The 17,568-nt window shown below is 43.0% G+C and overlaps 1 protein-coding gene across 1 annotated transcript in view; it reads left to right on the top strand.

Moving 5' to 3' along the window:
- Nucleotides 1-266: 266 nt before the first annotated feature.
- tle2b (TLE family member 2, transcriptional corepressor b) overlaps nucleotides 267-17,568 on the top strand; it is a 108,272-nt gene continuing 90,970 nt past the window's right edge. The window contains 3 exon segments of the mRNA XM_034146330.1: nucleotides 267-1,005; nucleotides 16,754-16,851; nucleotides 17,440-17,503. Of these exon segments, the coding sequence (XP_034002221.1) occupies nucleotides 982-1,005; nucleotides 16,754-16,851; nucleotides 17,440-17,503 (186 nt within the window). The 5' untranslated portion in view covers nucleotides 267-981.

Here is a 17,568-nt window from a genome sequence, read left to right on the forward strand (position 1 = left end):
TGTCCACGAAGCTGTCATGGATTTGAATGTCGGAGGGCTTGTGTGTGTGAAGCTCGATTCATATCAGTTTGAGTCTTTGTGCATGACTGATTGCTTTGTCTGCCTGACCACAATTGAAAAGGGATCCATCTCTCTCCTCTTTACTCCCTCCCTCCCCTTCCTCTGTGTGTCTCTATCTACTCAGTTCCACCTTAAGAGGAGCTTGAGCAGCCTGTCGTGTTTGTGTTGAAGCCAACAGGCACAATATATTACAGTCTAGGGCTTGCTGCTGAAAAGCCCGCTGGATCCTCCACTGACCTGCTGTTCTTTCCTGCTCTCCTCGCGGTTTTTTTCCACATTTAGATTAAAAACAAAGCCCACCCTCTCTATCTCTCTTTTCTCCCCTCCCTCCTCTCTTCTTCTTTTCCTCTTTTCTGCGGCAGATTCAGTGTGTGAGAGAGAGAGGCTGAAGAGGAGGGAAAAAGCAGAGACTATTTGCACGGAGCTGAGTGTGTGTTTATGTTTGTATGTCTCTCCATTGGTCGGCTGGGTGAAGGGGCACCAGGAGGAGAGGGAAGCCTGCCTGGATGAAATTCTCGGTGTCACTACGTGTGGACCTTGACTGATCCCAGGGTGAGGAAAAGGGAGAGAGACACTGAGGAGAGGTGGGGTAATTGAGACTTTCACTGTGAGAAGAAGAAGAAGAAGAAGAAGAAGAAGAAGAAGAAGGAGGAGGTCAAGTCTGGTGCTTCGTTTTATCATGACATTAGTGGGAGAGCGAAGCGACGGATTGAGCGCTCTTCAGTTGTGTGTCAACAGGAATTCGCCCTAGAAAAGAAAAAAACACAAGACTCTGGAAGTAGACTGCTGCCTTCAACCCAGCTAAGGAGCAGGACTTACAGAGAGTGTGTGTGTGTGTAACCGGTGGAGGGCAGAGGAGTGGAGGGCCAGGGGACGAACCTGGCCATCAAACGGACTGGCAGCCTCCCCTCTCCTGGGATCATGTACCCTCAGGGCAGGCATCCGGTAAGTACCTCCTTATGTCTCTTTCTCCATGTCAGTCTCACTCTTTTTCTGTCCGTCTGTCTGTCTCTCTCAACTCCAACCTTGTCAGTTGTATCTCCCCCTGCCCTCTCCATTCTCTCTCTGCCCTCTCCATGCCTCCCCGCCTCTCTTATCTTGAGTTTTCCCTTCGTCTTACTTCCTCTTGTTTTTGCGCGTCTTTTTTTCAGCTTGTCCCTCTCTCTTGTTTAAATATAAGGATTGTACTGTAACATGAGTAGTGAGACGTGAGGGGAGGGGGGTTGTTAGGGCTAAGAGATTCCCTGTTACGCACACACACACACACACACACACACACACACACACACACACACACACACACACACACACACACACACACACACACACACACACACACACACACACACACACACACACACCCTCTCTGTCAGCTGCACCCAGGTGCCTTTGAGATCTTGTTGATGGTTAGCCGTGTAGGTGGCACTTAACTGAATCTGCACTTCTCAGTGTGTGTGTGTGTGTGTGTGTGGGTGGGTGTGTGGTGTGTTTGTGTTCCTCTATTAGTGTTTAGTTGGCTCTAGTGGTTGTTTCGTACGTGACCCTGTTTGTGTGTAACATTTAATAGATCTGTGTATGTGTGAAAAATTGGTCAGTACAACTGTCAGCTATCCATTTGCTCATTTTGTTTGCTAAGGATACACTTGTACACACACACACACACACACACACACACACACACACACACACACACACACACACACACACACACACACACACACACACACACACACACACACACACACACACACACAGGCTGATTAATTGATTCATTAAATTAATTAACATTTCCTCAAAGAAATGGACGTTGAAGCACTTCCTCTTTATTTCCTCTTCAAAGTCCCTTTTCCTCCTTCAGTTTCCTCCTCAATCAGCGGTGAGAATTGGCCGTTAATTTACCTGCCAGGCTAAAATAAAGGTTAAACACAGACTAATAAAAAGCACAGAAGGATGAATGACAGCTTAGCCTCAGTCTGGCTTAGGCCATTCGTTTCACAGGGGCCCCGATCCGGTTGCTATAATCAGATTTGGTTGTCAGTGTCTTTGTATCTGCTACAAATGGGTCACTGGCCACTTTGCCTCTCAGCCAGCCAGCCAGCCAACCCCTCACTCAGTCAGCCAGCAAGCCAGCCAGCTAGCTATCACACAGAATTATGAATGACATTTTCACAAGAGGAAGTCATGAGGAATCAATTATATGTACAGAGAGAATGCTAATAAGTCAGCCGCTGGAAGAGGAGAGAGAAATTGAAGCTAAGAGAGAAGTGAAAAAAACAAAGGGGAGAAAGTGTAAGATGTAAGAGCCAAAAAAGAATTCTGTAAAAAGGCAAGGCCGGGGGTTGGAAGAAAAGAGCGTTAAGAATCCTCTGTTCTCTCCTTTAGAGGCGTATCAGAGCGCTTCCCGCTGCGATGCTCTGCGTTAGTGATAAAGTTTAATCGCGGATACAGCCAACTCCAACCGATCAATAGCCTCCATCTCCTTCTGTCTCTCCTCCGTTTCCCTCCCTCCTTCCTCTGCAGCTCTCCTCTGCCAGGGGAACTTTATTTCTGGTGTTGCCTTGAAATGTGATCTGCAGAGAGGTGTGAGGGTGAAAAGAACTGTGTGTGTGTGTGTGTGTGTGTGTGTGTGGTTACAGACTGTGTGTATGAGCATTTACATACATGTGTGTGTTTGTCCTCATAAATGCAGAGCCGAGTAACTTGTAAAATATTCAGAGCGTCCAGGTTTTTTTCCTGCTGGAATATAACGGACCGTCTACAAAAATCTTGGAGGTGGGCGTATCTGAAGCTTGGGGATTTTTTGCGAACAACCAATCACATGAATCTCCCGCCCGCGACATACGAAGCAAAAAAGCCCGAAGTAAACTGGATATAAACTCCCCAAACAGGCGAAAACCTACCACTGTCTCTGCCACCTCCCTCCATGCCTGGCTCCTCCGGTTTATATCCCGGTAGGTAAATAGGGACTGGTCATAAAGCACCGGGTGATTCCCTACCGCTAATTTCTCCTCCATTTTTTGGAATATGAGGAAATGACCTGCGGTATGTCTCTCCCAGCATACACGCGGTTTGATTGGCTAGAGCTTGAACTGTCAGATTTGCATACACGGGATTTGATTGGCTGACGCTTCCACCTCAGCTTCAAAAGTTGAACATTGCTCAACTTTGAATCCTGAAAATCCTGAAAATCTCCGCTCGCCTGCCCACAATGCAGTTCGGCGAAAAGTGAGGGAAAGTGACGTCACCCCATTCAAAGTGAATGGGCAGAAGCGTTTCAAGATTTTTTTAACGCTGCTGTGGAGACGGTCCGTAACTCTCCTTGCTGGTGCATTCAAGGAAAATCCAATGTTTCAAAAATCATAGTTGGCTGATGGAAAGCATTGCATTTAAGGAGATGATGATGCCAGTAAATGAAATCATATGCCACTCTATAAGCACACCTGGATATTGTTAAAAAGGCAAAATGAGCTGGTGCTGTTAAGAATTTTAACCTCAATCTTTCATTCATTAAATCTATGATGTACAATGTGTTGGAGCGCTATTAGTTTTAGTTTTAGTTTAGTTTAGTTTATTTATTTTTTTCGAGCGTGTAAAACCAAAGAAAATACAAATGAAACAAAAGGTGATACAGACATGATACAGTACTATACAAATGAATGCAATAACAAAACGAAACATTTAAATAATAATTGAATAATCTGCAGTATCATTGTCTGATATCAATAAACAACAAAGCTTTAGCTAATTACACGTCCGAAAAGACGTCAAATAGAAGCGCGAGAGTAACAAAGTGATGCCACTATTTTACAGAAGTAAACAAAGGAGTCCAATTGAGGCCTTTCAGGTATGTGTGTGGAAGAGATTTAAACCATTGCAGACCTTTTTCATGCACAAAACCTATATAACGCACTCGAGGAAAGGGAAGCCCCAAAACACATAACATGGCCCCTTTAAGGTTACAATAACCCATGTGAGGATGGTCTGCAGTTCTGTGAAATACATGTGGTTTGTAGTTAATCTCTTTCAAAGATCTGATGGTACTGTGCACGACTACACATCTGTCGTCTAACTTCCCAGTGAACAGGCTTGACTACTCAGCCTTGATGTGTCCTTGTTGGAGTCAGTCAAAGATCACTTCCTGTCAGAAATAGACGGACAGAGCTGCCTTCATGTGCCTCTGGAAATGATGGGGAAGGTGTCTCAAGGCGGCTCAGGCTGCGATATTTTATCAGAGAAGAAGTCAGACTTTGTTCTCCTCGCTCTCTGGCAGGAAAAAGGTTAACGCTGATGGCTGATTTGCCAGCCGAGCGGAGCTGTAATTGGTTCCACTGGATTTTTGTGGCAAACATTATCAGAGCTGTGAGAATGTGTGCGATTCCTTTTTATGTGTCCTTGTCTCTTTAGTGCTGTGTGTATGCTTTTTGTGTTAACAATGTTTGCTGTTGGCTTAGATGTTTGTAAATGTGTGTGTACATCTCCTGTGTAAGGCTTTGTTTTATGTGTCTGCTTGTGCCCTTAAGTGCAAACTGTCTTTGTGTGTTAGTATATGTATGTCTTGGTGTGTGTGTGTGTAAGTGTTTCTATTTGTCCTTGTGTTCCCGTTAAAGGGCTTGTGTGTGTGTGTGTGTGTGTGAGCAGCTGTTAAAGTGTGTGTGTGTGTTTAGACCTGGGGGGGGGGGAAGGGGAAAGGAGAGCAGGGTTTGTGTGCACCGTGTGCCAACAACAATAACAATAAATAATGTCCCAGTCCGACCTCGACGCTGCTGTGAATGTGCGAGCCCCTGATTGGCTGCCACTCCCCGGCGAGGAAGAGAAAGAAAGATTTACTGTGTGTTGTCATGGTAAACAAAGATCTCTATAACTGCTACATCATTTCACACATATATTAATTTAAGGGCTAACTTCGTAACACACAAACACACCTCCTATCAAACATGGAGGTTTCTTTCTGCTTCACTCCTGGCATGTCTACAGGTCAAAGTTAAGCAGAATTCAAGTGTAAGGTGTAGCAAAGCCCAAATGTAGTGTCCTCAATCTATACACGATACACCTATTGATCATCTGTCTGTCCTGAGAGGGGGGTCCCACCTCTGATTATTTGATTTTTATCCTTGTTATTATGGGAATATTTTTTTTTCATACACATTTTTGTATGTGTGTTTACTTATGGTTCCCAAATATATATTGTTTAAAGATCGGCAATAACGTTGTATTGATATTTTTAAACAAAAATGTAGTCAGTAGGCCCTGTTCTGCTGTCTGCATGTGTTGCTCCCACAGTTGCGTCATTGTTTTTTAATGCGCAATCGGCCTTGAGAAAGTGCGACTGTATATCATGCCCTTGATCCTTGTTTCAAAATATGCTGTTTTGGGTCCTCGAATTTGAAGGAACTAGGCTTGGAAAATCCTTGAAAAATCCTTGAATTTACTGTTTAAGAAGGTCTGGAAAACTCTGATCATACAATCTTTTCTTAGCCCTAGAAGTTGGGATGGCGGTAGTCTCGAAGATCAAAGTTAGACGTTCTCAAAGCCAGCGATAAAGACCGATTTGAAAAGAGATGGAAATCTGAACTTGGCTGCTGTGTAGTGTTTAGCAAGAATAATATATGACAACATAACACTGTGGATAAACAATCAAATCTGCTCTGATCATTTTAGTACATCATGCATGAGCATCATTCAATCTTCGTTGGAAATATATGGTGACAATCAAGCATCTGTTTAATTATTAGCAGGAGTGTGTGTGACCACGTGAAAAAAGAGTAGAAGAAATGAGAAGTGTGCCAAGTTTGTGCAGTACAATCTAAGTAGCTATTGGAAAAGTGTGTGTGTGTGTGTGTGTGTGTGTGTGTGTGTGTGTGTGTGTGTGTGTGTGTGTGTGTGTGTGTGTGTGTGTGTGTGTGTGTTGTGTGTGTGTGTGTGTGTGTGTGTGTGTGTGTGTGTGTGTGTGTGTGTGTGTGTGTGTGTGTGTGTGTGTGTGTGTGTGTGTGTGTGTGTGTGAGAGAGAGAGAGACTGTGCAGGAGGAGGGCGTCCTTCTCCTTTGGCCACCAGTAGGGTAACACTTTATTTTTACTGCCAAGTAAACAAACTATTGCCAAATATGTGGCCACAGACGTCACATATGCTCCGTTAATGAGAGCAGAGTGTTTGGGTGCGTCTTAAAGTTGGATTTTGAAGTGTGTGTGTGTATGAGATTTAATTTGTGAATACATTCTGTAGTTGCAATGGCGGAGCTTTACAACTTATTACGTGTGTGTTGAATTGTGCAAGTGCTTGCAAATGTGGGTAAAGAGTTTTTTCGACATGCAACTGTGCTCCGTTTGCTTTTTCACGCACACTGACTGGACCTTTTTAGTTTTTGGCATCTAGCTGTGTCAGGCTGTTTGTTTTCTCCCAACATTTTGTGGCTGTAATGAAAGTCGTGCACGGTAAACAGCGCTGCAGATTGCTGTCACCTCCTACAGATGACATTCTCCCCTCCTATCCCTTGTCATCGCCTTGTTTACATTTAATTTCCTTCAGCATTGCAAAGGCAACCCCGGAAAATGGCAAAAAGTCAAGTAAAGACAATACAGCTGTAGTAAGACGACCTACAGAACAAGGGAAGAAGCGTACGAACAAACAACAACTTCTAGTCAGACATCAGCAGCCACCTAGATTAAGTCTGCTCTGTGATTTAGAAAAAAGAGCCTTTTCTATCCTGTGTTCTCCTCTTTGTCATTAAAAGAAACGATCAGAGCAAGAGCTTGGATGGATTCCAGAGACTATTTTCGCTGCCAATCTTTCCCTGATTTGTAATCCACCGCTGGCTTAGCATTAGCTCACTAGCTCTCTGAATGACTGGCTAACTTGCTGACTGGTTCAATGACTGCCTTACTTTTGATTTACTGGTTGGCTGCTAATTTAATTGACTGTCAGACTGAATGACTGACCGATGGAGTGGCAAAGGTGTTCATTGGTTTTCAGCACAACAGGAGGTGCCACTAACTCTAAATGAGCTGCTTTTGTTGGGGGAAGTTGGCAGCCTCTCTCTGCCAGAAATTGGAAATCCTTTATTCGTCCCACAGTGGGGAAATGTACATTGTTACAGCAAAGGGGCAGTGAGGACAAAAGGCAAAAACAGGATTGGTAGAGTAGAGGAATAACATATTAAGCATAGCGGGAAGCACACTTTAATCAAATCTGTGCACATCTATGGAACCCAAATTAGAAGCAGCATTATAAAAAGTCAGTTTAAAAGTAAAGAGGACACAATAAATACTGTCACAAGTAAAAAGTGTATGTTGCACATAGCACAGTCATCTCTTTAACAGCAGTGTAACACTCTGAGGTAGTGGAAATGCGCCATTACACTCTGAGGTAGTGGACATAGGTATTATTGGTGGTCTTCTAAATTAGCACATAAATGCTAGTTGTTAGCAAAAAAAACCTCTCAAATTTGGTGCAAACACTTTTCCAGTTTCCAGTAGACAAGTGTGCCTTTTTGTGTGTGTGTGATGTGTCACATAAGACGCGCACTGTCGGAGCTTAGCCCAACACTAAAGCTACGGGGGTGTTATAACTCCCTGGAATGACCTGGCTGACACATTATACTGTGTGATTAAGATACCGTATGTTGTGCTTCGATGAAGAATTGGCATGGCTTGTCTCCGGCTCCATCTAAATACAGTGAGTCCATATCCATCCATATTTCATTCGGTGACCAAACAAACAATTCTTGCAGTTCTTGCATACAAACTCGCGATACAGCGGTCAAAAAACCATATGTCCTTCCAGGGTCGAAAACAACCAAGCATATGTCATGACACACCTTAAATACCTGTGCCCTTGGCAATGAGACAGTATTTTCCCTTTGGAGCACACAGTCACAATCTGTTACTTTTTAGTTTCTCTTTTAAACTCTTAAACCAGCGTTGGGGATTGTTTGAACAGTGGATAGATACTTTTGATGAGTTTTCTGTAGTTTCAAATTAATGAGTTGTGTTTTGTGACGATCAGCGCGGTGGAATGAATCTTTCTGTGAAATCACTCATGTGGCTTTGAAGAAACATCATTATTATATGAGGTATATGTTGTATATTCCTGTTGATTTGAATTGTCTTGATAACATTGCGCTTTGAAAGGCCAGGTTAGGTTTTCATGTTCCCATCACTACAGATAAATGTTGGAGACGATAAATACTTTGTAGAGTAATTTGTCCGGGGAATGAATGCCAACTGTAACCTTTCCCATTAAAGGCAAAAGCCAGATGTTAGTCAGTCTTTTGCCAAGTGGGAAAGCGGCTTTAGTCATCGTCGTCTGAGAAATGAAAGACTAAACTGTCAGAAAGAAATAGGGAAATCTTAAAAGTATAGTTGATATACTAGCTCTTCTTCAGTGTGTCATCCACCCACAGCCCAACCCAACGAGCTGCTTCTTCTGTTCGCTGCTGCTCACTTCAGCCGACACAGACATGTACACAAGGGACGCTGGCACTCCGCTGCCACACTTGCTATTTCTCATCTATTCATGTGCCTTTTTTCCTAAATATTTCACCAGCCAATTATTATTTAATGCGCTATCTGAATGTGTCTCTGCTTGTGTCAGCGAGAGACACGGGCAAAAGGAAGAACAAAGGGGCTAAGAAGGAGAAGTCGAGAACAAAAGAAGAGCAAAGGGAGAGAGGAACGAGGGCACAAGAAAGAGAAATGTTTTGTTTGTGGGTGTTTTTTGTTTCAGTGAATGCTTCCATGCATAGGCTTGCCTACTTATGCCGTGTGAATACTCATATGTTGGTAGGAGAATTGCCAGAGGGCTAAACAGATAGACGGAGCAGATAAGCAGAGAGATGGAATCATTTCTGTCCCAATGACTCCCAGACCTGCATCTGTTTCACAGTTGCTGTCTCACTCATGCAGCTGCTTCAACAGAAGACAAACAGAACAACTGACACACAAACAGACAGAGACAATGGGTGTTTCTCAATGTCGAGGAAGGCTGCTCCAGAGCCACTATTTGGCAGTGGGTGACCTTAGGCCGGTGGTTATCCACAATGAACCCATAACTCAGGTCAGCTCCTATAAGTACCTTGGTGTCCATCTAGATAATACACTCAGCTGGAAGGCGCATGTTCAAGGTCTGTGCTCTAGACTTCAACAGCGGTTGTACTTTCTGCGTCGACTCCGGGCTTTCGGAGTCGACCAGAAGTTCATGTTACTGTTCTATCATGCAGTGTTGGAGAGCATCATGAGGTATGGTATCACTGCCTGGTACGGTAACTTGACAGTGCAGTCAAAGTCACAGATCGCTCGCCTGGTACAGACTGCTATGAAGATTATGGGGGTTAAAAAACACCCATCTCTCCAAAACATATACGAGCAGTCGATTATCAGACAGGCAAAAAAAATGGTGTCTGATCCCACCCACATACTCCACCCAGAATTCCAGCTCCTACCTTCTGGTAGAAGATTCAGGGTTCCCAAGAGCAGGCTGAACCGCTATAAGCGCTCATTCCTACCTATGTTCATTAAGCTTCTTAACATTCACATGAAATGATATGTAGTCAAATGTAATGAAATGTACTTTTTAAATGTTGGCCATGAGGGTTGTGCAATAGGTCGCCATTGTCAGTATGTACGTGTGTGTATTGTGTTTGTTCAAACGGTGTATGACTGATGATATGTGTATGTCTCTTAATGTCCACTATGTTTGTATATGTACATGGATGCACTGCAGGACGGAGTCCAGAACAAATTTCCTTACGGGGACAATAAAGTATATTGTATCGTATCGTATCGTATATTTCAAGAATGCTACGTCATCGAGTCCCGCCGAAGGACTGTTCCAATGTCCAGGATGCTTGGAATTCTACCGAGGCCGGCGTCCTTCGTTGCGGGAAATTTCGAGGCTGCACATGTGTATCCTCCGCGGTCTTAAAATCCCCACAATGCTTTGCGCACGGACCAATTTTCCAATATCTTTGGCGGAAATCGCGCTCCATTTAAGGCGGGGCCTCGCATATGACGCACACCTGCACGCCTGTTGCACCATTCTTCGTTTTCCGAGGCTAAGAAGGATTCTTGCCTCGCTTCTGAAGGACCTGACTCGGAGGGACATGTCCTACCAAGGAAGCGTCCTCGACATTGAGAAACACCCAGAACCAGACTGACCCATACATCAAACAGAAAGGGAGTGACTCAAAATAAGTAATGGAAGTCACTGAAAGAAGGCAGATTGTCGCAGCGACACTTTGAGGTGCTAATTGAAGCGAGGAGGTGACTTCTCAAGGTTACACATTTGACCTTTAGTTAGAAATGTGGGATAATCAAGTTGTAGCTTAAAAAGGATTTGTATCTATACTGGGAATGGTGGGATGTTTGTGACTTGAGCCCAACTGATGAAACAGTGTTGGTATTGACTTGTACAGTCAGATGATCCTGAATCCTTCACAGTTTTTGGCTGATCCTGTTTTAAAGAGGCGTTAATTGAACTGTATTCATTTTAGAGGATGTAGTTTGTGGTGCTTGTTTATTGCGTTATACAGAGAAAGGTGCTTGGGATTCAACTTACCCTCATTGATGTAAATGGGATTGTTGGGATCAGTATAACAATCAATTCAATAATCAAGATGTTGAATCAACAGTGTGATCTTTTTGGAGGCTGACTTGCATGAAGCTTGGCGGTTGAGTTAGACGGCATGAGTTTCAGCTAGGTGTGCCGAATAAAACCAAACATTTGGCTGATAATTAACCATGAATATACATTTATATAAAATATTTGGAGTCATTTAGAAACAGTCTGACGATAAAATAGTGACACTATCAAGTTTACTTTTCACTTATTACAGTGAACATCTTGGTTAATTCTTTAGCATTTGATGGATCCTCAACTTTTATTTTCTTATTTAACCTTTATTTAACCAGATAAAAACATTGAGATAAAATCTCATTTTCAATGCTGACCTGGCCAAGAAGGCAGCAACGTTACACATAACACATAACACAAACATATAAAATACAGAGAACATAACAAAGAAAACAAAAGACGAAAAAGCAGTCACTACATTGTGCACATTAGGACAATAAAAAAAGTACACTACTTGTTACTGCAAGAGCAGCTGGTGGTGAGGACTTCAGACAACTTCAATTTAAAACATGATATAGAGACAAGTGCCCTCAGTTTAAGGCGTGATTGAAGGTCATTCCAAGACCTTTCATTCAACAATGTTTTAAAACTTTGTGTAGGAGGGAAATGCAAATATTGTATATTTAATTATGACTAATGGCTTCACGGATTAGTAGATTGACAGAACAAGTAATATTTGTGCAAAAAGGCTGAAAAAGCACTTTTCAGACTTTCAGATGCGGAGCTTTCCAGCTTTTCGTTACTTTATATTGGACGTTCGACTAGAAACTTTGATGGACATGGAAATGATTTGTAGCCATTGGATGCTTTAACATAATGTCTCATAATCTACAATACATCTAGTTGTAGCCATCATCTGAAGTGTCGTTTCAAGTTATCATATCAATGGTTCTCTATATAATCATTTACTTAGTTTATACTGCTAGTCGTGCAATAAAACCCAGACAGAAACTGACAGACAGGTGATGTTACAGCCACCTCCATCCTGTTATGTGATACAGCTCAATGGGCTTCACGTGCCCCTCCTCTCCTCGCCCCCCCCCCCACCACTCCCACCATAGATAATCCCTCCTAATTCTCTGCTTGCCCGTGCCAGCTTGACCAAATTGTGATTGACTGCTGTCCCACATGGTGTGTGTGTGTGTGTGTGTGTGTGTGTGTGTGTGTGTGTGTGTGTGTGTGTGTGTGTGTGTGTGTGTGTGTGTGTGTGTGTGTATGTGTGTGTGTGTGTGTGTGTGTGTGTGTGTGTGTGTGTGTGTGTGTGTGTGTACTTGTTTACGCACAAGTGACCCATCCGTCCCTCCCTTCCCCCTTCCTACACCTCCTCTTCTCTAGATTAACCGGATCAGTTTTGGGTTTCAGGATCCCCTATGCTGGCTGCTCACACACACTCACACACACTCAGACACACACACACATGACAACACTGGCGGTTGGCTTTTTTGGCCCGTGTGACGCACTATTGGACCCCTAACAGTCTGGGCTGCCATCTGTCACAATACAGGAGAGACCAGATACACACTCCAATAACAAATGTTAGCTCTGGTGTACATACGGCACGACTTGATGATGCCTCCATCTTTGTAAACACTGCAGAAGGATCCACATTTATTCACCGAAATAACTTATGGCTTCGTTTAAGGCTAGGAGATGAGGAGGAAATCCAGATTCTTTCCAAATAAAAAAACCTCAATATCTTGTAACAATATTGTAACATATACTATTTGTGATTTCACAGAATAATTACACAGTGAGTTTTTAAAAACGGTAATCTGGATATGTTTACTAAGAAGGTCAATAATATAACAGAAAGGTCAGGTAAATACAGAAAATGACATACATATATGTTACAATTGAATAAACAGTATACTGTACTATGTGCACATTTCTGCTTAACTTCTGTTGTATTGCATATTCCCACAAAATTATTCTTAATTTTCTATAAATATTCTCACTTGAGCTTCTTACTTTTCTATAAATATAAATATATACAGTATTTTTTTTTTATACAACGTTTTATGTGTATTCTATTTTTCTTCTTTATTTTATTCTTAAATAGAGCAACTGTCACTTAACCCAATTTCTTCTGGAATAAATCAAGTAATCTGATTCTTATAATTCACTATAATGCATGACACCAATGCAGTATCCCAAAATCCAAGATCTATGATGATAACCAGCCTCATATCACAGTAAGATATCGCTATATTTTTCAGTTTTACCTTCAACTGTCTCCTATTAATTCTAATAAGCGGGAACTGGTTTGATCCCAGCTTTCCAAACTGTATCCTGACAGGCAGAGCTCAGCACACAGGGAACATTTCTCCTTTTGCCTGAGGAGCTTTTATTCTCTATATTTCATTTCCTTTTTGCTCATAAGAAGTATTACCTCTCCTGGCTCCATGAAACTCATTTGAGAAAAGGAGCAATTGGAGAATCAAAAGTAAGGCATTTCCTGGCCAACAGATAAAAGAATATCAAATCTCTCATCACAGAAGACGCCATGTCGACACCAACGGCCGCGGCTCTTGTATAATGCTGATCTGATCTGTGACTACGGGCTTTGTTATATGACTTATTGCTGCTGATGTAACCCGCCAGCAGCACTTTTATCCGTGTGCATCCGCATGAGTTTGTGTCTGTGGTTCGTGGCAGCAGATGGTGGCGGCAGTATTACCACTGACGGATGGACAGGATGGAGAGACAGCGCTGTGTTCAGGCTCTTCCTCCCATCCCCTGTGTGTCAGACGGATGAATGGCCGTCTATCTCTCTCAGTCAGCAGCTCTTCCATCATGCGTCTCCCCGCTCGTTCTTCCCCTCCTCTGTAAAGACGTCAGACTTGTCTATTACTCCTTTCATCCCTCAGCAGTAAAGGTGTAAAAATCCTGCTTTTAAAAGTAGAAAAAGGATCGGCAACAGAATATACTCAGAGTACCTAAAGTAAAAGCACTTGTTATGCATTATGGCACATTTCAGAATCATATAGATATTCATTAAGGGATTATTATTATTGATGCATTAATGTGTCAATGACAGCTAATAAAGGTGATTACTTTGTATACTATTGCTGGATATCTCAACCTATAGTCATATTTTGATACTCATCTGAAAGAATTGGGAGGTAACTAAGTACATTTACTTAAGTACAATGTTGAGGTACTTTACTTGAGTATTTCCATGTTATGCTTTATACTTCTACTCGACTACATTTAAAGGGAAATAATGTACGACTTTTAGTACTTTGAGTTTATTCTGATGCCAATACTTACTTTTGGATGCAGGATTTCTACTTGTAACAGTATTTTACAATTAAGTACTACTACTACTTTTACTTTAATAAAGTATCTGAGTACTTCTTCAACAATTGAAGTCCACAAAATCGAATTTCTCTTGACTAGTATTTAGCGCCACTAAACTGCAAAGACACACAATGCAGCTTACACAATGGCTGTGATCAAATTTGTCAACAATATAAATTATGGTTAGGATGTATGTACCTAACTTTAAAATGTATTTCTGTCGGATGAGTATCTATCCCCCCCCCCCCCCCTCCTCATCAATCCATCCCTCCATCCCACGTTAGGTGTGTTTGTTTCCCTGTGTAGCTCTAAATCTGCACAGAGTGTGTTTGTCAATGGCTGTGTGGGCGTGTGTGTGTATCTGCGTGTGCCAGATCACTATCTACCCTCCCCCCTCCCCTCGCCCACTTAGTGTGTGTGGTGCGAATCAAGGTCAGTGGGGATCTGTTGGCAAACCCCCCTCTCTCATTCTCATCCATCCCATCTAACCCCTCCCTCCCTCTCTGCCGCCCACAAACACACACGCACACACACACACACACACACACACACACACACACACACACACACACACACACACACACACACACACACACACACACACACGCACACGCACACACACCCAGATGGTTTGTGTGTGTTGTGCCCATCTAGATGTCCCCGCTCCTCCTACTTCGGCTCAGTTTAGCTCGGCTCAGCTCGGCCCCCTGGATTAATTACTGTGGAACCCACCGCGTCCCTGACCTCCACCGCCGGACTAATTGAAATCTAATTGAATTGTGCTTGTCTAGACTAATGAAGCCCCGCCACTGAAACCACCAATCTCTTAGCCGTATAGCTGCAGGCCGATAGCCACCCAGCTGCACCGTGCCGACGTATGGGTGGAGCGATGGATATAGAGCTCGGGTTACTTGCATGCTGGATGGATGTTTGATGGTTTTATCACAGGTGTTGTTAAGTTTAAAGTTAGGTACATACATACATCCCAACCAGCATTTTTATTTTCGACAAATCCCAGCCTATGCGAATAAGCTGTGTTTTGTGTCTCTGCTGTTTAGGGGCGCCCAATACTGGTCAAAGGAAACTAATTTCAAAATAAAAGTGTCGAGGATACGGGACAAACTAAATCAAACTGAATATTAATAGCAGTATTATATCCCATTGACTTAAAGTGGACCTATCATGCTATATTTGAATAATATATTGTAGGGCCATACCTATATAAAACATGTCTGTGAAGTCTTTTCATCTACTCAAGCTCAGGGTTATTTACTTGCTGCATCAGTGTGTAATTTAGGTTGGAAATGTTTGTATAGAGGGAAACCTACTCTCCCACAATCTTGGCCATGTCCTCAGCTGAGACTCTTATCATACAGTGTGTGTGCAGGGTTTACAGAGGTAGGGGGGGTGTTGATGAAAAGTACCTGCCTTTGCACTAAAAGCGTCAGAGGGAGCTTGGATCCTAGCAGGAAGCTCAATCCTCCTGCTGAGGCCGATCGCTGACAGGTGAGGAGAAGTGGCAGAGACACCTGGCAGTCTGCATCCTCCCCACTGTGCAGGGGAAATTAGCCAAAGCCATTTATGGACAGGAAGAGTCTTCTTACATAGAAATCTCCACAACCACTTCTGTTTACTCTGGATTTTCCTGGCTACAAACGTACGCCCTGTTGCCAAAAATAAACAACTACAGACACAAAAAAACAGTGCCCTTGCTTATTGTTTCATGAAGAATATTGAGGAGCTATGAAGCTGTGTGCAAAAGATGGCACCAGCGTTTGTATTGACTTGTCCTATTTGAACATGAATAAAACCATGGTTATCACGTGTTATCGAGTCAGTTCTGTTCTTTTCTTTAATGTCAGGGTTTGGTAACGTGTCTTTAAGGAGCAGAAACTCTCGCACTCAGGTTATAAAGTGGTCTAGCAGACTGATTGCCGAGCTACAGCTAAACCTGAAGACCCTTTACCTCAGACAGTTACAGCGGTTATACAGCTTTATATTGGACGATAACTCCCCCCCCCCCCCCTCTCCTTCTGACACACAATGAACACGAACCTGAAGGAGGGCAGCTGTAGAAAGCGCTTTATGGAAGAGGAGGTGGAGGAAGGAGGAGGAGGGGGTGTGGAGGTCAACCCCAGGGAGGTGTTTGTTTTGTTGGGTCTGCTTTAGCTTTTAGCAGGTGAGAGACGGAGCCGTGATTCCCTATAAGTTATTCATTTGACGCTTCCTCCCTTCTCAGCTCTTTGTAGGCTGGAATACATTAGCAGCCTGGCAGAGGGGAGAGGGGAGAGGGGAGAGGATGCTAATGTTGAAGAGAGGGAGAGGAGAGGAGAGGAAGAAAGGCAGAGGAGGGAAGGAGGCAGAGTCATTAGAGGAGGGGAACAGAGGGGGGAGAGGACACAGCTTTATGATGTGTGGGAAGGAGAGTGACCTTCCCTCTCACTTTCATCTTGGCTTCACTCTCCTCTTGCCTTTCTCCCTGACACATACGCACACACGCACGCACACGCACACACACACTCCGACACACCCAGAGTTTCATACACTTAAATGTCCAGTGTCTTTGACTTTGGGGGATCTTTAAGCAGAAATGTAATATAATATTCATTACCATGTTTTCATTGGCTTATAATCACTTGAAACTCTATCCCTTCATATATCTACCTTTTCTTTAGCAGAAGCACACACACACACACGCACACGCACACGCACACACAGACCTGAGTTTCAGTTTATAATTATGTCGTTCTTCTTCTTCTTCCTGCTCAGGTTCCTTTACAACCCGGCCAGTCTTTCAAATTCACCGTCCTGGAGACCCTGGACCGTATCAAGGAGGAATTCCAGTTCCTCCAGGCGCAGTATCACAGGTACACACACACACTATATTATAATACACACATGACACACATAGTATCACATCTCTTTGTCAATCGTTAGCACATTACAGTTTCTTCTCATCACAAAGCAGTGGCTGGTATAAAGAACCATTTTTTCACTTTCTTTTTATCATATAATATGCAGTCGAAACACATTTGAAAGTGCTTTGTATACCACACTTGGATGAGATGCATTGAAAAAGCAAACTGACATGACATGCAAAACTTTATCAGGACCCTTTTGGGCTCACCAACAGTACTCTTATATAAACTCACCAATGTACACATGACAAATATAACTAGACACAGAAGGACTTGTGAAACTGACCTCACATGGACGTGTGATGAATTGCAGAAGAGAATAAAACACACACCCTGCTGGCATTTGCTTCCATGAAGGTGATATCTTTCAGTGTCACTTTTAGCAGTGATAGGTAGCCTGAGAATATTTTGTAGGTATCCTTACACAGCATTAAACTCGGTTTGACCTCTGCAATATCCTGTGGAAATTATAATTCACTTCAGTGGATTTAAATACACCATTTAATCCACGTGTGTCCTTCCTCCGTCCTTGTGCAGCCTGAAACTGGAGTGTGAGAAGCTGGCCAGTGAGAAGACGGAGATGCAGAGGCACTACATCATGGTGAGTCCAATCAGACCTTTACCACAGCTGTATTTGGAATTTCTTTTGTGTCTGGGCCAATCAGA

This window comes from Trematomus bernacchii, unplaced genomic scaffold, assembly GCF_902827165.1.
Source record: "Trematomus bernacchii unplaced genomic scaffold, fTreBer1.1, whole genome shotgun sequence".
In the NCBI taxonomy this organism is placed as follows: Eukaryota; Metazoa; Chordata; class Actinopteri; order Perciformes; family Nototheniidae; genus Trematomus; species Trematomus bernacchii.